This window comes from Maniola hyperantus, chromosome 5, assembly GCF_902806685.2.
Source record: "Maniola hyperantus chromosome 5, iAphHyp1.2, whole genome shotgun sequence".
NCBI lineage: Eukaryota > Metazoa > Arthropoda > Insecta > Lepidoptera > Nymphalidae > Maniola > Maniola hyperantus.
Genome location: NC_048540.1, coordinates 11,461,451 through 11,485,538, shown reverse-complemented (window position 1 = coordinate 11,485,538; position 24,088 = coordinate 11,461,451). Strand labels below are relative to the sequence as shown.

Here is a 24,088-nt window from a genome sequence, read left to right as displayed (position 1 = left end):
ATATAAAAATTTAAAAATTACAATATGTATAAACAATATTTACCATTTCTATTATTATTAGATTATTAGTAGTATGCAGTCTTGACATGAATCCTGCCCTCGACCTACGCATTACCGCATAAAAGTCGTCAACCCTGTGCATCGCAAACATACCCGACGCGCTGCACCTCCACGGCAGCCCTAGCAGAGCTCGAAACGCGTTGTTGTACTGCACTCTGAGAGCGTCAAAAGTGGCTTTAGTATAGTCGTACCAGAGCTGAGAGGTGTAGAGCGCCTGGCAGTAGGCTTTGAACAGGGTGACCTTTACTTGTCGGGAACAGCGGGTGAACCGCCTAGCCAGCATGTTGCTTTTTGCCGCCAGAGACCGTCTCTGTCTCTCTAGGTCCTCATTGTCTTTCATCGTGTCGCTTAATACATGTCCTAGATATTTGAATTTAGTAACATATTGCAGTTCGGAGCCACATAGTCTTATGGGCAGAACATTTTCTGGGCCTTTTTTGTATTTGAATATCATAACTTTAGTTTTTGTTACATTATACAATAAACCATGTTTTTCCGCATATTTTTCACAGATTTCAATAAGGCTACGCAGGCCGCAGACCGAGGGACTGAGCAGGGCCATGTCGTCGGCGTAGCTCAGATTGTTGACGCTAACGCCTCCAATCTGGCAGCCAACCCTAGCCCCGCTCAGTTCCCCGATCAGTTCATTTACATAGAGGTTAAACAGTATTGGTGACGTCATACCACCCTGCCTAACGCCGCAATTCAAGCGATAGGTATCTGAGAAGTCATTTTGCCATTTTACTTGATTAATTTGATGTGTATACCAAAACTGTAGCAAATCCACTATTCTACTAGGAACTTTAGTAGCTCGTAATTTTGTCCATAGAATATTGTAACTAATAGTGTCAAATGCCTTGCTCAGATCCAGGAAACATCCATATACGGATGTTTCCCGGGCGAGGTAATAGTTTACAGTGCTTTTTAAGGCAAAAATAGCCAAATCTGTTGACAAACCGCTACGAAAGCCAAACTGACCGCAGTGTAATTCGATATTGCAATTTAGGTGAGATATTAACAATCTCTCAAGTATTTTTGAAAATATTGTCGCGAGAGAAATAGGTCGGTAGTTTTTAGGGTCCGAGACGTCACCAGCTCTGTTTTTAACGATCGGTATAACATTCGTCTTTGTCATATCTACAGGGAGATAGCTATGATCAATACATGAATTGTATAATGTAGCCATAATCTCGAAGAGCCTAGGGCCACCGTATAGCACATGCTCCACACTGAGGTGGTCGTGGCCCGGGGACTTGCCGCGCCGCATGTCGCGCACGCACCGCGCCACCTCGTCAGCTGACACGTGCAGCGCGCGCGAGTCTCCCGCGCCCGCGCCTCCACCGGAGTGTGACTCTGACTCAGTGCTAGGGCATGTGCCGACTAGCGGGCAGTCTACACGGAATTTATTTACAAATAAGTTTGCTATATCTTTATGGTTGTGTAAACCACCCACCGACACAGGAGTACTGCATTTAGGCTGTAATTTATTCGTTTCCTTCCAAAATTTTCCAAAGTCATTATTTCGTCTATAGGTTGCGATTATGTCCATTTTAATTTTTTCCTGGTTACATTGACACCATTTTAATTTTTGTTTAAAGGTTTTTCTAGAATTAGTCATTTCCTCGTATATATCTCCATGAGAGGGACGCCCATGCCAGTTCCATATCAGAAATGACTGTCTGGCCCTGGCATGGGAATCCCTCACATGTCGATTCCAGCCCACCACTGTCTTTTTCCTAGTCTTTGTTCCTCCTGTGTAGGTGTCAGTGGCAGCCCTAGACATACATTCAATCATGCTGGCATATAATGAATCTATATACTGGTGGTGACCGCGCATGTTACAAGAAGTACCACAGCACGGCAAGTTTTCATAATTATAGTTATCTAGATATTGACTACATAATTCGGTATATTCACACTGTTGGTCAGAGGTTCTATATCCCCACTGAATTTTATTAACATGTATTTTATTCGTTACAATACTTTTTGGTACAATTACGTCAAAATCGAAGTCAACAGCTAAAGGAAAGTGATCCGACCAATATACGTTATTGAGTACACGCACGCCCCTGAGCGCGCGCAGGGCAGCGCCCGTGACTACGACATGGTCGATCCAGCTAGTCGTGCCATGCGCGTCGCTGAGGTACGTGTATGTACCTGACGTAACGCCCAGCGTACATACATCCGCACAAGTCCAGTCCTCCTCGTCGCAATATGCAACTAATTCACGACCAAATAAGCTATTTTTATGTGACACATCACCATTAAAATCACCGAGACAAATGACACTTTCAACGTCATCATGTGACGCGATCACTGCACTAATGACTCCTAAGCATTCGGTAAACATCGGTAGGTTATCCGCGCCCTCCGTGGGCATGTACACTGACACCACTATGATACTGCGGCGCGCGAGTTCTAGGCGGACTGCTGCCACACGTGGGTTACCACAGTCGATAGGGTTGACAGTAGGGAACATATCCTTTCTCCATAGTATGGCGACGCCTCCGTAGGGTCGACCCTTGAGTACACCACTCGTCGTATCGACCGCGGACACACCGTAGGCTCCAAACTTGTCATCGATAGTATTCAGGAAGTCAAGGTCATCAGGTAGGAGCCAATGCTCCTGAATCGCGATAACCTGATAGTCACTACATAGATCTCGGATATGCTGGCAGGAACGCTTGACCGATCGGCAGTTAAATGAAATCATTTTTACACTAGTCATTTTTGTTTACTACTGTACTCTCGACGCCTATCAGTGTAGAGGGCTGATCAGCGGAAAATACGATCGAGCGGTAATAGCGTTTAGGTCTAAATTGGAATAGCCTGAATTCTATACCTACTGGCCAGAGATCGGCTGACAATAGGGTATTTTCTTCCGTCTTATTTACTGTGATTTTAAACGATGAGAAGTAAGACTTTTTGAATTGAATTAACTTTTCAACCCTTACAGGCTCAATGTTATTTTCTAGTAAGAAATCAGTGATATTACTGTCGGTGGTTTGGGAATCGAATCCTAAAATATACCTAATTATAGAAGGCTCCGCTGAATATAGTGTTTTTTCCTTCGCGCAAATAGAATATGAACGGGTGGTTAGCTATGAAGAAGTATTTAGGGCTGTAATCTATCGATGCGTAACCAACCACGCTGAATTCTGAAAAAAAAGGAAACATATTATCGTTAAGTAAAGAATAAATCTAAGAAAACAATTTTTGTTCATCGAACAGCCTGAAAAAAATCGGTTGAAATCTTAAATATTGTAGATAAGTAAGAGACGTACCTATAGTACGCGACAGGTTGAGATGGCAATCGAGGTATACGTTTGCTCGCTATTTTAATTAAAAAAAAACTCTTACCGTTTGCAGCACCAGCTTCAGCGCCTTCTTCGTTGACTTCAATAAAAGCTTTCTGTGTAGCGGAGCCAATGTACAGTAATTCATCGATGGTCTGTATGAGGTTATACAGCTTAGCTGTCAGTGGATTGAACGTCTTCGTAACATTTATCTAAAGGACATAAAATTTAGGTTTCTTAATCAGAAAAAATAATATTATAACCAATTAAGATTGTAGGGATGTAAGTGTATATATAAGAGTATTAGATATCAAGTCAGTAATAGCTTGTTTCATATTACGAGTATCTATTACACACTTACATCGCTATGGTGGTCCAAACCCATAAATAAATTATTCAATTTAATATGTTATTGTGTATATTGTGCAAGCAATTTATTGACTTACTTTTACAAGAATATCTTTGAGATTGGTTGTCGTTTCAATTTTGAATTTAGGTAAGTACAATTCGACATTGTGTTCCGTCATACTTTTAAGAGCGTCCTCTAAAACGTTTGGTTCTTTAAGTATTTCTTTAACTTCGTTGATGCCTTCGCTGTCACGAGGAAGTACAACTATAAGAGAAGATTCTTGGCCTTGGTATGGTATTTCAATTATCTGAAATTAATTTTTATAATATATAAATAAGCACATTAAGTTGTCGCCATCAAACAGTTGACTCCAACGATTATTATCGGTTCTTCGAACAATATGCCCTGCTCATTGTCAATTTAGCTTTGTAACTCGTTAAGCTGTCGGTTTCTCTGGTATGGACTTCCTTATTTCTGATTTTATCACGAAAAGAAACTTTGAGTATAGTTCTCTCCATCGCTGACTGATTGACTCCTGAGTCCTAAATTTTTGTTATAGGGCCCAATGTTGTGACTGTTTTTAAGCATATGTATACGATAGTGCGATATAAAATAGTAATAATATTTGTATAGTTTGACACTAATTTACAATAGGTACTCTCTGCACTAAATTCAGTATTTTTTTGCAATAAATTTTGTGAATGGGATAGAATTGGCAATTCTAATGAAATCCCTCCAATACTTACTTGAGATTTTAATTCTTTGCTCTCAGCATAATTGTAGTCTCCTTTCCTGAACATCATATGAACTTTGGTTGCTACATTTGTTTTTTTGTAGAAATCTCTTTCAACAGTCAAAATTTCATTAAACTTTTTGTTCCAAGTGCCCTTTAAAATTAAAAAAATTATAAAAGTGAAAGTACTTTACAGAATTTATTTTTTGTAATGAATAGGTTGTGCAAACCTTGAAGTAAATAGCGTTGACTAGAATTGCTTTGGTGTCTGCTGTAAGGGAAGCGGAATCAACTAAATCCTTAATGCGATTGTTGGTATGCTCTTCCACCTAAAATCGAAACCAAATAAATATAAATCTACTTAAACTTTTTCGTATATTTTTTAATTCTTAGAATTAATTTACATAGAAAAATATTGCAGATTGCTTAAATGACGGAGAAAACTATAAATATATTTTACAAAGTTAAAATAAAAAGTGTAAAATATAACGATATTATGATAAGCGTTGATAAATAAACTTTATATTACCCAGGCATTCACTTTATTTGCAGAATTTTGACTATCTCCGAAATTCAAGCTTTGAACTTCAGAACCGAAGGTGTCTCGTGTCTCGGCAGCAAACTGACTGTTGAGTTCATACTTATCAGCGATGTATATTTTACTTGCTGTCTTTAAAGTTACTCCTTTTATAGCTCGCACTTTAGTATTCACCCAGGAAAAAACTTCTTTTGTCTGAAAGTAAATATTTAAACAAAATTTAAATCAAAATCGAAAATATTTTTATTCAATTAAATCTTTACAGGTACTTTTGAATCGTTAAATGCATCTACCATTAATTTACATTGCTTTGGCTTAGACTTGGAAATAATGGAATTGACTACTTAATGGTTATTTATGATGGACGATTTGAGTTTTTTTTTGTAATAAAATATAGATTAAGTATATGAAACTCACAGTGTTGTCATTAGGCATCCCTATGATGTCCAGCAGTTCATCGTGTGCCTCACCCACCGAGGCCAAGCTCAGCTGAGCGAGGGGCGTCAACACGGAGTATGCAGATAAGACGAAACTTTTCTCTGGGTTGGTGTTTGCTACTTCCTGAGATTAAATTATCAATTTTCATATAAGTAAAACTAGGTATTAAAAAAAGTGAGAAGTATTCAGTATATTTATAAACATATTATTATAGTTTGATTGCAACGTTGCTTTATTATAAATGCGAAATTGTGTTTGTTTGTTGGTTTATTGGTTTGTTGGTTTGTCATTCAATCACGTCGCAACGGAGCAACGGATCGATGTGATTTTTTGCATGGGTCTAGGGTAAAGACCTGGACAGTGACATAGGCTACTTTTTATGTCAGAAAATTAAAGAGTTCCCACGGGAATTTTAAAAACCTCAATCCACGCGAATGAAGGCGCGGGTATCAGCTAGTATTTAATAATAAACAGATTCTTAGGACACAGGCAGTGACTAACATTCTAGAATGGTGATGATACAAGGGGTGGTTTCGTGATCCAATGGTTTATACGCACAGCCCGACTATATTGTGTCATTTCACATGGAACCTATCACAGTTTGTTTTATAACATGCTCTTTGTTTATTGTTAGGCAAGTGGAAAAGTAAGGTCAGGTGGACTTACAGGAAACATTCTTGCTGTCAATTTGTTGTTTCCTTCGTAAAACAAGTTTTCGAGCTGATTTTCATCGCCTGACGCCATTGCGGCAAGAGCCAAAACTATTGGAAAAAGTTTATTGTTATAAAATTATGAAAATAACTAAAGGATCTTGAATTTTTAGAAGTGATATATTATTTATGATAATTTTTTACCATAGACAAAAAATATTTTTTTATTAAAATGCTTACCAACCAAAAAATGTAACTAAGTAAACTAACATACAATTGACTACGTATTTCGACAGGTCGAGATGGCAATCGGGGTATGAGGCGAGGGGATGCCCCACACACCCGCACGTCACCCGCGCTATCCCGCATCGGATTAGCTGTGCTGTGGGCTGTGCGGGTGTGTGTCTTCACCCCGTCTGACATCTCAACCTGTCGCGTATTAGTTTAGTTTAATATTCTTTATTGTACACCAAAAAGAAAAGACACAAAAAGAAACATGTAAAAGAACTATACATAGTTTTATTTTTTCTAAAATATCGGCACTCCGACGAGCACTATTAACTTTAGCATGTCGGTGACGCGACTTTGAAGTTTTTATTCATCACAAAATCAAATCCTAAAGTTTTTTTCTTCAAACATACTACGAAAAATTATAATTATGTGATGCGTATAAGTGCTGTTTCAAAATTTAGAAAAAATTCTATCTAGCAAAGAAATAATTAAGTTGAACGTAACTTACAGCAAATAAAATATAATGGCTTCATTTTGGCAGACGACACTATCGGGCAGCTATACAATTCTGAATACTCTAAATAAATAAATTGATCATCTTTTCTTATATAGGTAGGTGACCTACCTATTATGAAAATTATTATTACCTACTCGCACTGTCCATTTGTTCGTTTTCTCCCTAGCGTTAAAGATTGTTTGCAAGAGATCGCTGTTTAGCGATAAGACCGCCTTTTTGTATCTACATTTTAAGTTTTCTTTTCTTGTAACCTGTTATTTGTGTTTTGTGGTGCAATACACAAAAACACTTGGCTGAAAATTGGTAGGATTGTTCAAAACACCAAATGAATGAAACGTGAAAAGTCCTCATCGGTCCGATACCTGGAAAAAATTTACTCGGGGTCAAAGGTCACAAAAACGGGTTTTTCGCAATTATCAGCAAAACGGTAAGTTTATCATAAAATTAGTTCAGACAAAAATTGTAGATCAGATAATTGTCTATAAAAAATGTCTGTATACTTTTTCCTAAGAGCCACAGTTTTTCAGATATTAGAGAACACACATTTTACCACTTTGGAAGTGTCTCTCGCGCAAACTATTCTGTTTAGAAAAAAATGATATTAGAAACCTCAATATCATTTTTGAAGACCTATCTAAGAGTTTGATGAAAAAAAAATTTGAGTTTCAGTTCTAAGTATGGGGAACCCAAAATTTTATTGTTTTTTTCCTATTTTTGTGTGAAAATATTAATGCTGTTCACAGAATACATCTATTTACCAAGTTTCAACAGTACAGTTCTGTTAGTTTCGGAAAAAAGTGGCTGTGACGGAGAGACAGACAGACATGACGAATCCATAATGGTTCCGTTTTTTGCTATTTGGCTACGGAACCCTAAAAACGCGCTAAGTACACCACCTAAAAAAGGTGGCGTGGAGACGTGTGCATATTATGACGATTACAACTCTTTCAACTTATTGAATCGTTATATCTCAAAAACAGTGGCTCTTAGGAAAAAAGTATACAGACATTTTTTGTAGATCTGATCTACAATTTTTGTCTGGTCTAATTTTATGATAAACTTACCGTTTTGCTGATAATTGCGAAAAACCCGTTATTGTAACCGTTGACCCCGAGTAAATTATTTTCCAGGTGTCGGATCAATGAGGACTTTTCACATTTCATTTATAATAGTGTTTTGAACAATCCTACCAATTTTCAGCCAAGTGTTTTTTTTTAAAGAATATTAGCCATGTTAAATGACTAATATTCCCCTTTCCTCTCCAACTAAGCGTAAGGCTTGTGCTAGGAGTAGGTACGACATTTATAGTGCAACGGGCGGGGTTTGAACCGTCGACCTTTCGGTTTCAGTCCACTCCTTTACCGGTTGAGCTATTGAGGCTCTGAATTATTGTAAGTTTGGAGTCTAAATTGACCGGGCTATTAATGACAGCAATTTTTTGCAGATAATATACGAGTACCTACGACACGTTTATAAAATGTCTTTTGAAGATCAAGGTCCTTTGATTACGAAATGATGTTTTTGTTGTAACTCAAATGGCAAAATAGGTTATCGCTAATTCTTAAAAAATTAATTGCCTATAAATTGACGGATGAGATTTCGTTTATATTATATCTAATGCCTAATAGACAGAGAGAGCCAGCGCGTGCCAGACCTTCCTTATTTTATAAAAGCTGTAAGTTTCTCTGCGTACTGTCCCCAAAACTGGGAGGAACGTTTGTTCGGATGTTTGTTTGAACCATGGTGGCTTTGGAAGATAACATGTAATAAAGGTGTAAAAAATCTTTCGGCAAAGTAAAAAGTGTTTTTTTAAAAATATTTTCTTCGGAGTAGAAATAACGTCATGCATTGCCAGCCACTTAGTGTCGTGGGAACCCGCCAGACACCCTTAAACGTTCATAATTTATTGAACTTTAAAGGTGTCTGGCAAGGGGTTGCCCCCATACTAAGAGTCTGGCAATGCATGACGTGATTTCTAATACTACTCTAAAGAAAATATAAAAAAAAATGACTTTATACTTTGACGTAAGATTATTTACACCTTTATTACCTGTTACCTCCCAAAGCCACCATGATTCAAGCAAACATCCGAACAATCGTTCTTCCCAGTGTCCGGGGGCAATACGCAAATAAACTTTCAACTTTTATAAAATAAGGAAGGTCTGGCACGTACTGGCTGTTAGGCCATAAAGAATTGCCACTATATTTAAATAGATATAAAGTTAAGTTCTCTCAGTAACTAACTCATCAGCGCCTATCCCAAATCCTTGGACCTAGAAACCTGAAATTTTGCACAAAGGTCCTTTTTTGAAATTCTCACTTGATAAAGAGGGTTCTTATAAAATTTATCCACACAGGTCATCCCTTTTGCCTGATTCTACGGTCGGTACTTATTTTAAGGCAGGTATTTTTTTAAGCTCGCGTCAAATAGTTACTTTAGCGCTAATTTGGTCAAAAGAGCGGATTTCTTGATAATAGGCACAATAGTTTAGTAGTTGCCAAAAACAAACTAAGGGAAGACCGCAGAGATTAGAAGGCAGCACTTATACCTACCTGCTGTCTTCTTAATTGGATTTATTGACTTTTATATTACACTACACTAGAGGAAGATTTTAAAAATTACGCTAAGTACATATAACGTTATTGTGTAGCACCAAAAACTTCGATGTATGCATAGATAAGTCATTGTGTAACACAATAAATTATCTGGGTGCCAAAAATTGAAATTATGAAATGCGTGCGTATGTTTATAAGTTTTGATAAGTTCAAGAGATAAAATAAAACACGTGTGTCGAAATTATTACTGTTTATTGAAATTAATATTATTGTCATGTTCATTTTTCGTCACTTAAATTTTCGTCTTAGTTTCTGAGTAATTAAGATAAGTGAGTACTCTTTAAATGTTAGAGTAATTTGTTCTGTGTTACATTACATACTTTACTTTAAAAAAATACATAATTCACTTCTTTGGTTAAGTAGTGCAAAAAAGTAGAGAAAAGATATCACTCTGAGGAATACTGACTGTTACACAAAAAAATAATGTTGAAAAGTTATTTATCTTAAAAGTTGTGCAAAACAGACTACCAAGAAGTAGGTACATTAAAAGATTTTCATTGATCTAGACACAACAATAAGAAGCTAAACTCTATCTTGTTAAGAATTATAAACGCAGTGATAAGTTTATTAACGACAGGTAAATTTATATTATTTAAATTGCTATTTAGTAAATACTTAGGAAGAGTAGTAGGCTCCATTGAATAAGGTATATTGTCTTCCGCGTAGATAAAAGAAGAATGGGTGGTCGCATTTAAATCTGATGATTTCAGGTTGAAAACTAAGTGAAGTAGCGTATGATACTCCGAATACTGTAAAAAAATATATGTGTTAAGATAAATTCAGGTAAATTAAAACAAACTTTCAAAAAAATTAATAGTAAATTAAATCAAATTAATAATAAAATATATTATGAATCATAACTTAATTAAACGATTAAGTTATGATTATAATAATTAACTAACAGGTGCCAGGTCTTCGAGTTTCAAAAAGAGGTTTAGGCTATACAAATAAAATGTAAGTAGGTATGTGCATTGTGTAATCATGGTCTACTAACCGTTAGCGGCAGCCGCTTCGGCACCCTCCTCATTGACTTCCATAAAAGCCTTCTGTGTAGCTGAGTCTATGTATAAATCATAACTATTGCCCTTTAGAAGGTTATTTAACTTAGCATTCTCTGGATCAAACATTCTCTGGACATTCATCTAAAAGACAAAAAGTTGACATAATATGTAACTATTTGTATATTTTATTTGAAAATCAATTTACGAATAAAATAATCGTAAATTATCGTAACTTTAAACTCAACTATTTTAATCGACAACAGTTAAGCGTCAATATAACTGTATAATAAGGCTGGACAAATATAAGTACCTATATATTATGCTATGCGAAAGAAGATATCATATTGATTAAAATCAAAATACAAATCGTAGTTTATAGGTATCTACGTACACTAATACAACTCAAAAACAACAAGTCGCGTCAGCGGTTTTTCGGGAATTTTCTCCGATTTGAATTGTTTAAGTGTTTCCAGTCTAAATATATCGTAGTTCTATTTAGGTACAGTAATATTTACTGGACAATTCCTATATTTAGGTGGAAGTTAGCATATAAAGCTCGTTTTACACTACGGGATATAAATTATATTATAGTCCGGTCAAAACAGACATTTAAGGTTACAATAATTCGCATATAGGGCTAAAAATTGGTACGAATGTTGGGAAAACCAATATAGAAATGAATAATTATGAAAAGTCCCCATCGACTTATACTAATGTTCCCAATATTCGTACCAATTTATAGCTCTATGCGAATTATTGTATGTATGTTTTCACTGGACTATGAGCCTCAATAGCTGAACAGGTAATGGAGTGAACTGAAAACCGAAAGGTCAACGGTTCAAGCCCCGCCCGTTGCACTATTGTCGTACCTACTCTTAGCACATGCTTGACGCTTAGTTGGAGAGGAAAGGGGAATATTAGTCATTTAACATGGCTAATCCTCTTTTTAAAAGAAAAAAAAAGAATGAAAAGAATTTATATCCCGTAGTGTGAAATGAGACTACCAACTACAGGTACCAGGTACCTACTCACTTTTGTAAGTATTTCTTTAAGATCAGTGGTCGTTTCAATTTTAAACTGAGGTAGATATAGTTCGACTTCAGTTTCGTACATATTTTCTAGGGCTTTCTCTAGAACATTAGGGTCTTTGAGTATTTCTTGAACTTCGTCGCTACCCTGCATGTCTAGGGGAAGCACAATCACAAGAGATGATTCATCGCCTTCGTAAGGTATTTCGATTATCTGAAAATGCATAATAGAATAGAATATTAGCGTAATACGAAATACTATATTACATTTTAAAATATTTCGCACATAAAGTATTAATTCGTGAAAAAGCATCCAATTATCTCATAGCCTTTTTATTTTTTTGCTGATATTATGTCTGTTTATTTACTTGCGACCACCAGGGAGCGAAGTCGCTCCTGTGGGAATTTAGAAAAATCCGGCCTAATAAGGCCTAATGCTTTCGGCTAATGCGGCTTTCTAATGGAGACAAAGAATTCCTTGTCTCCATTAGAAAATAACTTCTGACCCAATTTTCTAAGCGTTTAGACTGGACGTTGATGAGTCAGTGAGTGTCAGGGCTTTTCTTTTTAATTTTGTACACAAATCACATAGGACTGATTAAAATTAAGCTTTCAAAATTCGAACGCTTTATAATCAGACTAGTTTATGCTCGCGACTTCCTCCGCGTGGACTACACAAATTTCAAAACCCCTTTTCCCCTCCTTAGGAGTTGAATTTTCAGAAATCCTTTCTTAGCGGATGCCTACGTCATAATAGCTATCTGCTTGCCAACTTTCAGCCCAATCCGTCCAGTAGTTTGATCTGTGCGTTGATAGATCAGTCAGTCAGTCAGTCACCTTTTCCTTTTATATATTTAAGATTAAGATTAAAAACTGATTTGCTTTTAAATCTTGTTTTTTAGTTGATTTGTATAATTAGATCAAAATTGGCCTACAAGAACCTGAGGTTGTACATCGATCACAGTTTGATCGATGAGGTTGTAGGATAAGTGCATAAGATTAGGTAGTAGGATATTGATAAAAACGTCTACCTGAGATTTCAATTCATGACTCTGTGCATATTTGAAGTCTCCTTTTCTGTACATCATACGAACTTGGGTGGTCACATCCCTATTTACATAGAACGTGTAGTCAAGCGTAAGACTTTTCTCAAACTTGTTCTTCCAAATACCCTATAAAATAAGAGAAATGCGATGTTGAGGAATAATAATTTCTGCACCGTAAAAGAAAGCGAAACAGATGATTAAGTATATCTATTAAGAAAAAGGAAACAATTATCTCCTTCGGTAGAATAGGAAGATAAAAAGGTATGAGTACGCTATACCTATAGCCTATAGGTCGAAATGTCAATCAGGGAGGGAACACCCCGCACACCCGCACAACCCCCGCGCTAAACCGGTGCAGGTGAGCGCGGTTGACGTGCGAGTGTGCGGGGCGTCCGCGTCCCTCCGCCTCATACCCCGATTGCCATCTCGACCTGTAGTGGACTATATAATTTAAGACAAAGGAAATGTGCAAATAAGTAGACGATTTACAATGAAGCAAGTAAGTACCTACTGCGTTTTGCATGTACCTTGAAATATATAGCGTTGACTAAAAGAGCCCTGGAGTCTGCAGTAAGGGAGTCAGGATCAACTAAATCCTTAATACGGTTATTGGTCTGCTCTTCTACCTGAAATGATCAAAATGCTTATTTCATGTTCCTTTTTTAAATCTTTTAATGTTATTAATCTGTTACAGTTCTTGCAATTCACAAAGGAGAGTGAACTTTACTTGTGGTTACGTCGTATAGGTACAAGGACTTTGCGAAAGTGTGCACGTCGGACCAATCAGTCGCTCGCAAACGCACACTTTACCTTACTTATATCGATACAACTTAAACACAAGCATGAGCCACTCGCCCTCGTGAAATGCAAGAACTATGTTTACTGTAATTGAAATAAATATTTACCCAGGCGTTTACTTCATTTGCAGCTTTTTTAGCGTCTAGAAAATTTACACTTTGAACTTCGGATCCGAAGATAGTTCGAGTGTCTTCAGCAAATTTACTGTTTAGTTCATATTTGTCAGCAACGTATATTTTACTTGCCGTTTTTAAGGTTATTCCTTTTAGGGCCCGTACTTTCGCATTCGCTAGAGAAAATACTTCTTTTGTCTGAAAGTAAAAAAAAAATATAGCAATAGTAATTGTTTCTATTTTTTAATTAATTAATAATATTTTAACAGCTTTAACAGGTTGAACCTGTTCAATTCCCGGCAGTGGTAATTTAGAACATAAAAGCTAAATTGAGTCTGGTCTGTTGAAAGACTTGACTTGGTTGACTCTTGGTTAATTACCACCCTACCGGCAAATACGTGTTACTAGCGATTTAGCTCTTTTGATTTCAGTCAAATAGTGTACACTAAAGTGCTCACGAGGAAATTTACTTTATTTTTAACCGACTTCAAAAAAAGGAGGAGGTTCTCAATTCGTCGGATTTTTTTTTTATTTTTTTTATTTTTTATGTATGTTCCCCGATTACTCGAAGACGCCTGGACCGATTTTGAAAATTCTTTTTTTGTTTGAAAGGGTATAATTCAAAGTTAGTCCCATTTAAATTTGGTGAAGATCTGATGAACATCTTCGAAGATAGATACTGGAACTCCTCAACGGATAAGAGTAAATTGCTCGCGATCAGTGTAATAGCTTAGTAAACAGTAGATTTTTAACCAGTCATAGCATAATTCCATGGGGCCACTAAAAATTGTGAAATAAATTTTTTTTACAAAAAAAATAAAAACCGACTTCGATACACAAACACTAAAAATTGAAAAATAATTTAATTTATTACCGAATCTATTATGTATACAAGAGTTAATATAGTTCCATAATAATATTTTTTGGGGTCGGTGCCAATGAGGTGCCATTGTGGAGTCTCATAAAAATATGAAGTCTCGACGATTCGCGCAGCTAAAGCTAATTGGCACCGGCACCAAAAAGTATTATTATGGAACTATATTAACTTTTGTATACATAATAGATTCGGTAATAAATTAAATTATTTTTCAATTTTTAGTGTTTGTGTATCGAAGTCGGTTTTTTATAATACAGGATAATGCACGTGAGGTCAGCATTCATTCGATATCAGAACCAATCGTGATAAAGCCGGTCGCATATTACGAGACCATCCACCAGAGGTGCAGGAGGCAGGAGCCGCAAGAAGCGTCGAAGATATGCATGGATACGTCAACAGCTCCAGGCGCGGCAGGCTTGGTACAGTACGAGATAGTTCGAGATCGCAATCGGGGTGGCGACGCCCAGTGGCTAACTCGGTGCGGGCGAGCGCGGGTGACGTGCGGGTGTGCGTGGCTTCACCCACCTCATACCCCGATTGCCATCTCGACCTGTCGCGTACTATATATACCAAAGCGGAGATGGGTGCAGATGTTTTAGCAGACCAATCAGACTACTGATAAATGACGTGATAATGTTGACCCGATTATCTATCAAGAATCTGTTTGATCTGCTAAACATAATATCTCCGCTCCATGACTCCCCGCAGATGGATACCGGGCCTTAGATGACGAAGGCTCGTAATGCTGATGTCATCCGCAAGTTCAGTAGGTACTTAGATATACTTAATGAGTTACGTGCCGGCTTTTGTGGCAGTATGCAAACAGTATATTATTCATAACGTTTTACTATGCAATTATTTTGATTAGGTAAATATACCTATCACGATTTATTGACTGTAAAAAATTCCCGGGATTTCCCCTACTAAATTATTATGCTTGGTAACTAGTTGATTACTTACAGTGTTGTCATTAGGCATTCCAATGGTGTCCAGCAGTTCATCATGTGTCTCATCCACCGAGGCCAAGCTCAGCTGAGCGAGGGGCGTCAACACCGAGTATGCAGATAAAACGAAACTCTTTCCTGTGTTCTTTTTTGCTACTTCCTGTCATTTTAAAAAGAGTAATGTTATGCTTTACCGAGAAAGGTGAACATAAAACTGATTGAATGTTGACTACGGGCGTCAAACTCAACCGAAATAAGAGCTACGAAACAGATGGTATAGTGCAAAAGGTTGTGAGTAAACTCTAGTGCACTCTTTATTCTCTCACTCTCATAAACCGCTGAGTCAGTAATCCGACACGTACGGAGAGATCAGGTGTCAGACAACTGCTTTATTGCACTCTCCGAAGGATGGGAGTTTTACAGGGCTAATTCCCCAACTCCAGGCTACTATCTTGACAGAAGAACCCATTAACGTTTTGACGTGACTTAGGAGTCGAACTTGGGACCTTATAATTTGCTGTTGAATAAGTTAGACAATCTGTGAACTAACAAGCAAGTGAGTAAGCAAACATTCCTGATATGCTTAACAAACAAACCATCCCCATCCGGAACCTGGATGCATTATAATATTAAACGCGAGCTGTATAAAAATAAATAGTTAAAAATTGAAATGAAACTTACAGTAAACATTCGTGCTGTTAATTTATTGTTTCCTTCATACAGAAGGTTTTCGAGCTGTTTTTCATCGCCCAGTGCCACTGCGGCAAAAGCCAAAACTGCTGAAAAAGTTATTGGCATTGTTAAATAGATAATTATTATTTTCATACAAAGATACATTTTAAATATTAGACTACTGACTATTCCGGCGTATCAGAAACCGGATCAGGTTTATCCGTGCACCGGCATTCTTTGTGTTCGCTCGTTATATACATAGGTTAGGCACACTACATTTAATCACCGTCACCACTTAAATTGTCAACTAAGTAATACCCGTCTCATCATGATCAACCCATAACCGGCTCACTACAGAGCACGCATCTCCTCTCAGAGTGAGAAGGGTATTGGCCATAGTCTACCACGCTGGCCATGTGATACAACATTATACCCGTCTAGACTCTAGTGCATAGTAATTGGGTATTTGACTACATAAAATTAAATTATTTCTCAGCGATTATTAAACAGAGGAAACCCTCTGTTTAATAATCGCTTTGGAAGACTCCAAAATACGTAAAATCCACATCTTTTGTTAGTTGTAAGTGTAATAACCAATTTAAATTATGAGTTAACCTAAAAAAGTACGTCATTATAATGTGACGTCACATTCCAGTATTTCATAAAATATCGCATAGGTAGGTACTAAGTGCGCGTATTGACGTTTGATACAATAAAAAAACATAGGGGTTTTTGCTTGACATAATAATATCATAACCAATTTCGACCGCAATCTACTTTGGATTAAAAAAACTGAACTCAGAATTCTAGATCAAATCAAAATCAAAATCTATTTAATTGTTGAAATAGGTATATGTAAGGTGTTGGTACAATTTTTATATCACTCTATTTCATACTCATGTGAGGCGTACAAATCTTAGCCTATAAAATTATACAATTACGTCGACATAAGTTGCGCTAACATTCAACTATATTATTATAATTATTATAACATCTAATCTATAAGCTTACATTAGTTTTAAATCGTTGACAGTAGAGCCTTACATAGGTATCAGTAGGTACATAGCAAAGAAATTGTATGTACTACTACGTGTACATAGTAACAGCAGAGTCAACTAGTAACAGGTTATATTCAACTGTTGGGCAAATTTGGCACCTAGTGATGAATGTGTTGCTTTATCCAAGCCAAACATAGCCACAAACATGAGCCAAACCTAAACTGTCAAATATTTACCTAAACGTTTTTAGTAGCGTAGCAACTAGCCACAAGTTAAATCTCAAGGTTTTGTTAAATATATAGACTTTTATTTAATTTACATAGGTACTTAATATTATTACAGTGGAAGCTCGATTAACCGGACTAATTGTTGTCGTTAGGGATTCGGATAATCGAAAATCCGAATAATCGAATGTATGAAGAAAAGCGGGTTTTGTGCATATTATGCACTTCACATCACGTCACGTTCACTATAATAGTAGGTCACAATTTTCAAAGTAAGATAACTATACCTACCAAATGAGATATCAAATGAAAGGACTTTGCCTGTACATACATTCTAAAACAGATTTTTATGCATAGTAGTTTTTGATTTATCGTACAAAATGGCGGAAAAAATACCCGAGTATGGAACCCTCGGTGCGCGAGTCTGACTCGCACTTGGCCGAACAATTTTCGGTTGGTAGTCCGGATAATCGCGAATCCGTATAACCGAGGCCCGGATAATCGAGTTTCTACTGTAGTTGGATTCTAAAGTGGTCTGAAATATCCATAATAATATGCGCTCCCTTGTTTTCCTCGTTCTGGTAAATCAAATCAAGGAAAACCTTGGCTTTTTAATCTATATACTCTATACTAATAAATAAAATTGAAGTGTCTGTCTGTAATTTCGAAATAAATTGAAGTGTACCATAACTGAATCAAATGTTTTTAAAATATTTACCTGTCTGTCTGTCTGTCTGTTTGAATGGGCTAATCTTCAGAACGTCTAAACCTATTTTGACGGCACTTTCACAGGCAAGTAGAGGATTAATCAGAGGGTAACATAGGCTACTTTTTAACCGATTTTAATTTTTACTTACTTTAATTAAAAAATTAGGAGATGTATTTTCTACCTATAGGTATACACCAAAATCCCCGAGATTTCTGAACCGATTTGAGTATATTTTTTTAATTGATAGATAAACTTTGCGACATTGTCCCATAAAAAAATCCTGAATCCTGATGCTGTACGTGCCCTGATCACAAAAATTTATGGGATTTAGAAAGTGTCGGTTATAAATTGAGACTTTTTGAACTCGAAGACCAACTCCTTAGCCCTAATGCTGTAAGGAATTGCATTCTTAAATCGTGGTGATCCCACGGGATTTTTCATTTCATGAATAGTAATCATTTAAATGTATTTCGTGGTACTGAGATATCTTGCATCGCGGGGACGGGCAACTAAAGATAGGCTACTTTTGTCCAGGAAAATCAAAAGTTCCCACAGGATTTTAAAACCTTAATCCACGCCGCGGGCATCAGCTATAGTTTAAAAATATAATAATATGAAAACTTACAAAATAATGTAAAAGTCTTCATTTTGTACGACGGCTCTACTCGCCGACTACTCAACACTAACTAGTTTTTTTAATACAGGTGATTCGCTTTAAATGAGTTACGATCATAATAATTGTTAGGCCGCAAAGCAATTTTTGTTTTTTATTTATTAACAGGTTTTTGATTGACTAGTCACTTATTATAATATGTGAAGAAGAAAAAAACGTGTTAATTGTATGATAAATCGTATTAAGCTCATTTCATACTACGGGATATAATAGTAGATTATTAACCAAGGGGATAAAGCAGTGTCTTCTGTAGCGAGGGATTTAAGTTCACCCAAGACTAAGACAGCTTTATCACCGAGGTAAATACTCTACTTTTCGTACCATTTGCGAAAAAATTAACACTAATAATAATATGAGATAAGCATTTATTAAACGTATTTTTAGAACATTAACTTATTTATAAAAATAAATTAAAATAAACTTAACGTTTATGTACCTATTTGAAGAAAACAAAAACGCGGCAATTTTTGTCGGAAAAGCAAAGGCATCAAGCTCATACGGCCTCGTTGGTTTTCGTAATTTTATTTAATAATCATAACTGCATCTGAATTGTATCTGAATAAAAAAATAAAAATAAAAAAAAAGTTCAGTATAAATTTCGGTACCTAAGTATTCCAAATTTAAATCACATTCTCTCCCTAGGGGATGAATGAAATTCAGTACAATTTTCTTTCCCTGTTTTTAACAGATTATGATTACGATGACTATTGTTATGTACGCTTTTTGTGGCATTGAATGTCACTTTTTTGAGCAAGTGGTACGAAAATTATATTATAGTCCGGTCAAAATAGACATTCAAGGTTACAATAATTCGCATAGGGCTAAAAATTGGCACAACATCAATATAAAGCGATGGGCGCTTTTCGACCTAATCTTACGCATTGTTTTTAAACCTTACTCTAGCAAATGCTTGATCGTTACACTAATGAATATCAATGGGACCCGAAAATGAATTATTTAATCTTAGGAATGAATCATTTCTTTTTAATTTAGCGGACTCAGACGAAGAATACCAATATAGTTAATCTAAACTCTAACTGGTTTACGCACTTTAGTTGTAACATCCATACTACTCAATATCTGTCTCTACATGGCAATCTCTTGCGATCGAAATTGGTTCTTGACATCTATCTAATAGCTTCATTAGAATGGTCAGTAAGCTAAAAAAAACTTGTCTGAACTATTTCATCTATAGCATATAGCTACACCACAGATAAGTGAATAATATCTCTAGTCCGTCAGCTACACCGTTTATAAATAAAAGTTCAAGGTCTATTCAAGGCTTACAAACTATTTGTTTACTGTTATTGACGTTCAGAGATAGTTTATCACTCAAACTAATTAACTTTAAGGTTAAATAATTAAGTAATAATTATCTAATCTTAAATTTAATGTAGGTACCTAATACCTATACCTAACCTTTTTAATCATAAAAAGTAAGTAATAAATACTAAGTTTAGGAAACGAATGTAAGCATTTTAATAAACTAGACCTATTATATTGATTTAGTATATTAATCATTGTCACTACTTATTTTATAGTCTTGTCTATTAAATAATATGTTTATAGGAGGTAGGTGTAATAAACTTACAGTAGGTAAGTGCCTGGGTATAATCGGGTTTCACAAGGCGTCTTTTGTTATTCCGGTCGACAGTTCCGGTTATTTCTAAATTCCCGCGGAGACACCTGGAGTTGTTATCTAATCATTCAATCATTCATTCAAATTATTAAGCAATTCAAAATAACATTATCATAATCTTCCTAGTTCCTTAACGGTTTGTAAAGCCTATAAGTACTAATATAATATCCATTTAACGGTGAAGGATAACGTCCTAAGGAAACCTGCATGCCGGTAGAGATTTCTTTACAATGTTTTCGATTGTGTGTGTGAAGTCTGCACGCACTTGGCCAGCGTGATGAACTTGTGATGGTACGGTGATCGTCTCTGCTTCTTTCGATGATGGGCTATAATGAGGAAATTCAAAAACAAGTAAATCGGCTAAACTTTGGGACACTATTTGTATTCGGAGTCATATGTTATCTTAGGTATGGCCAAGTACATGGCAGGCACAATTCGTCGGACGGACATGTAGACCTTGCCAATCAAACTTCCAGATTTTCGCGGTTAGATGATGAATTTTATTTCAGAGATCTACTATTTTGACTCATTCAACTCTCTCGGATGAAAATCCTGAGGAGGAAAAAAAAAACAGCTAGGTTATGCGTTCTGGCTTGGATGAGGGGTCGGTTGGTACATGTATTTGCCAATAAGGCCATCGTTCTACTGACCAAAGCCTCTACTAGCACGGGGGACCCTGCGCTGGACACCAGCCTTTCAACATTGTTATGTGGGGCACAGCCGACCTCCCTGTTATTCGCTACGAAGCGTTTGGTAGCCTGTCGTGGAAGACAAGGTTCTTTTCTTGAGCTAAAAGCTCGCCCCTTACCATGGTATAATTTTGTATATATATATATATATTCGTTCAGTTATGTCTAAGTTGGCCAACTTAGGTGTCGAGAGGTCGAAGCTGTAAGACATGGCGTGTTTTGGTGTGCCGAGGCTTTGCCGCCAGGACGCCGTCATATCGACCGTGTGCCTTTTTACATTAAATCCGACCTTATAGGTCAAGGATATCAAACTAATAGTTCTCACACATTAATACTTTCAGTGTCCCGCGTTTTAGGCCGGTATGTAACGCCGTCCTATAGCTCTCGGAATGCGGCGTAACGATGACACACAAAAAAAAGGTCTGTACCTGTTCTACTGTTCACCAACGGCCCCGTTACTCGTTCATACAATCTGCTTGCGCCGTGTGCTGGTTGTAAGTCGCACTGACCCAGTTTTGACTCGCCTGCTTTCCACTCGAGGGTCGGGGATTCGAACCCGAAAGATAACCCTTTAGTAGTCGTAGTTGTGTATATTCAAATTAATTAAATATCACTTGGTTCGTCGTAGAAGGAAAGCATCGTGAGGTAAACCGCAACCTGAGAGTTCTCTATGGAGCCCGCGCTCAGTAGTGAGCCGGCGAGGGTTGCTCATGATGATGGTGATGGTATCGTGGTAGCTGATAGTTCAAAACACACCACATGATCCAAAATATTTGTGTGATTTTGCTCAACAAGTCAATGTGTATTTTTGACAAGAGGCGTTCCATCTGACTGCGTTAGTCTGCCAACTTTATTCTATTTCTTATTTATTGCTAGGTAAGAGCTATTATTGTGAATTCGGTGTACTGCTGAAAAAAAAGGAACTAGCCTAAACTTTACTTAATAGTAAGAGTCGTGATATAGGTAATATGAGAGATTTAATATTGGAGTCCGACACATGGAACCATGTATCTACGGCATTTTTGAACACACACAGTTCGATCGTTTTACCTCTAAAATGAATTTGAGCTCCATTATTAAATGTCTATAGAAGGTATCTAGACGTGATAAATAAAAGATGATATTTATACTCAAATGCTTTTATTTCTGGTAAATAAGTTGTTTTATTTACTCTCACAGTTGAGTATTTTTAGAAAAAAAAGAAACTGGTATTGTGATTTAGACGGAATTTTAAATGTGTTTGTTACATTTAAAACCCGCCAAATGTTCGCTTCCTAGGCCAATCTATTTAGAAGGGAAAAACGAACATTTAAACTTTAAGAACCCTTACGGCCGCGCAGTTTATTTCACAATCAATTACACACATAATATGTCATAAAATTTAAGAGAGATTTCTTAAATTTTATTCCTAAAAACGAATTAGAGTTAAAGACACACTGTACACACGGTTATATACATAATCTAGCACAAGTATTTATTCTAAATACATCTGAACCTAGTTACACAACTTGTCCGGTTAAAACCACCTTCGGTATATTCTTTCTAATTTAAACCTACTCGCGAGGTTCACAATACGCCCCCACTTCTCGCGACTATGCATACACAATGCGGTGATTAGGTATAATATGAAATTTTCACACGCTAAACCCGTGGTCCACTCCATCCAAGCCCAGGGTTGAGACCATTGTCTACGTCTAGCATGATATTGGTCTTCTAGATTATTTTCTAGATCTATTTCTTCTAGGTATACCGGCTAATCAATTTTATAAGCTTAAAAGTTGTGGAACTACTTTCAAAATTTACACTAAATACAATAATCTGGGTACTTCACCATTAAACCGCCGCTGGCTCGAACACACTGTCTCTATAACCTTATCTTATTTCTCAGGACAAATTTTAACAATACACTATACTATAATTTTAATCTACACTCCAATTTTGCAAAGGAAGCTCAAAATATCTCGAATGGACGAGGTCGCGAGGTTCGCGCTGGGATTTGTACTTCCGACCCGAGCCGAAATCCTGCCTTGACTGTCCTCCGTTCTTTTTCCAGTTCTCCTTAAAGGTCCCCGTGGTCGTGTTTCGTCACGCCCACAGTTCTCTGAAAACCAAAAACACACAGGGGAGTACGGTACTCTGGTTGGTCTCCTCTTGCGCACAAAATTACCCTATTGGCCGAAAACAAAATTGCGTTCCAGGCCCCACCTCCAAAAATCTGTCCACATTAGTTCGGAGATACTTGTCGCCTGTTATTTGTCCCCAGACATATGGTTGCCATTTAGTATTAGTTTTTGCCGTGTTTAGCCAGAAATTTTAAAATAACTCACGCATTTCTTGACGTCTTTATTAACAAACGCACTCTCTACTCTCGATAATTTGTTTTTGCTGTATTTAAAATTTATGGTCGCCTTTTTATTTTTCTTTCTTTGTTTTAGATTTATTGCCTTAGTTTTGAGAACGCCATAGAATCGTGTATCACACGGTAATAAATTTGGTGATTTATGAGTGACCATCTCACACGCCCCCAAATCGATTTTTTAATACACGTAATAAACCTCTATGTCCTTGCATCAAACATTAGTTGTTTCAAAAATCTATTTCCTTTACAATATTCACACGCTAATCCTAAATTTCCCACGCTTAGCCATCATATTCCCAGGCAAGACAATAACCTATTCAACTCGGGTATTTCCTTTTGTTAGGGTACTTCGAGCTAATCGTTTTATGACCGCGGCGTCAACATTCTTCGCTTCCTTTCTATACTCTAGAGCTACCTTCCTTCTAGTTGTTTACATAATAGCGAAACAAGTGTATGGCATTGTAGTTACCTCTGATCTTATCAGAATGAACGTCAACTAATGTATATACATTATTGTACGGGACTGCCCCTATTATGTAAGGCCCTTCATATAGCCGCATAAATTTCCTTGTCAGCTTTTTATCCGCATCTGACTTTGCAAAAGTCTTAAGTTTCACCAAATCGCCTACCTCGAACTGTATTAACTTATGGTTCTTGTTATAATGAAATTCTCTACGTTCGGCCGCCCTAGCTATGTTCTGTCGCGCATGTTGTCGAATCTGATCCAACGTCTCCCCTTGCAAGTCCGACCCTGTCGCTACTTCAACGTTAAAGTCAGTTGATAACTGGGTCCGTTTCCCACATACTAACTCATTTGGTGAATATCCAGTCGTAGTATGTACTACCTGGTTGTAGCAATCTTCTATATCCACTAGCAGATCTACCCACGA

General features: G+C 36.8%; 1 protein-coding gene across 1 annotated transcript in view; it reads right to left on the bottom strand.

Annotated features, from left to right (window-relative positions):
* LOC117982184 (uncharacterized) overlaps positions 1-18,537 on the bottom strand; it is a 36,714-nt gene extending 18,177 nt beyond the window's left edge. The window contains exons 1-18 of the mRNA XM_034968497.2: positions 18,464-18,537; positions 15,917-16,014; positions 15,252-15,395; positions 13,409-13,612; positions 13,031-13,129; positions 12,489-12,629; positions 11,462-11,671; positions 10,423-10,570; positions 10,047-10,177; positions 7,363-7,393; positions 6,804-6,872; positions 6,081-6,175; positions 5,394-5,537; positions 4,968-5,171; positions 4,669-4,767; positions 4,452-4,592; positions 3,803-4,012; positions 3,421-3,568 (exon numbers count right to left, since the gene is read on the bottom strand). Coding sequence (XP_034824388.2) covers positions 3,421-3,568; positions 3,803-4,012; positions 4,452-4,592; positions 4,669-4,767; positions 4,968-5,171; positions 5,394-5,537; positions 6,081-6,175; positions 6,804-6,872; positions 7,363-7,393; positions 10,047-10,177; positions 10,423-10,570; positions 11,462-11,671; positions 12,489-12,629; positions 13,031-13,129; positions 13,409-13,612; positions 15,252-15,395; positions 15,917-16,014; positions 18,464-18,485 — 2,338 coding nt within the window. The 5' untranslated portion in view covers positions 18,486-18,537. The remainder of the gene's footprint in view (positions 1-3,420; positions 3,569-3,802; positions 4,013-4,451; positions 4,593-4,668; positions 4,768-4,967; positions 5,172-5,393; positions 5,538-6,080; positions 6,176-6,803; positions 6,873-7,362; positions 7,394-10,046; positions 10,178-10,422; positions 10,571-11,461; positions 11,672-12,488; positions 12,630-13,030; positions 13,130-13,408; positions 13,613-15,251; positions 15,396-15,916; positions 16,015-18,463) is intronic.
* Between the last annotated feature and the right edge of the window lie 5,551 nt (positions 18,538-24,088).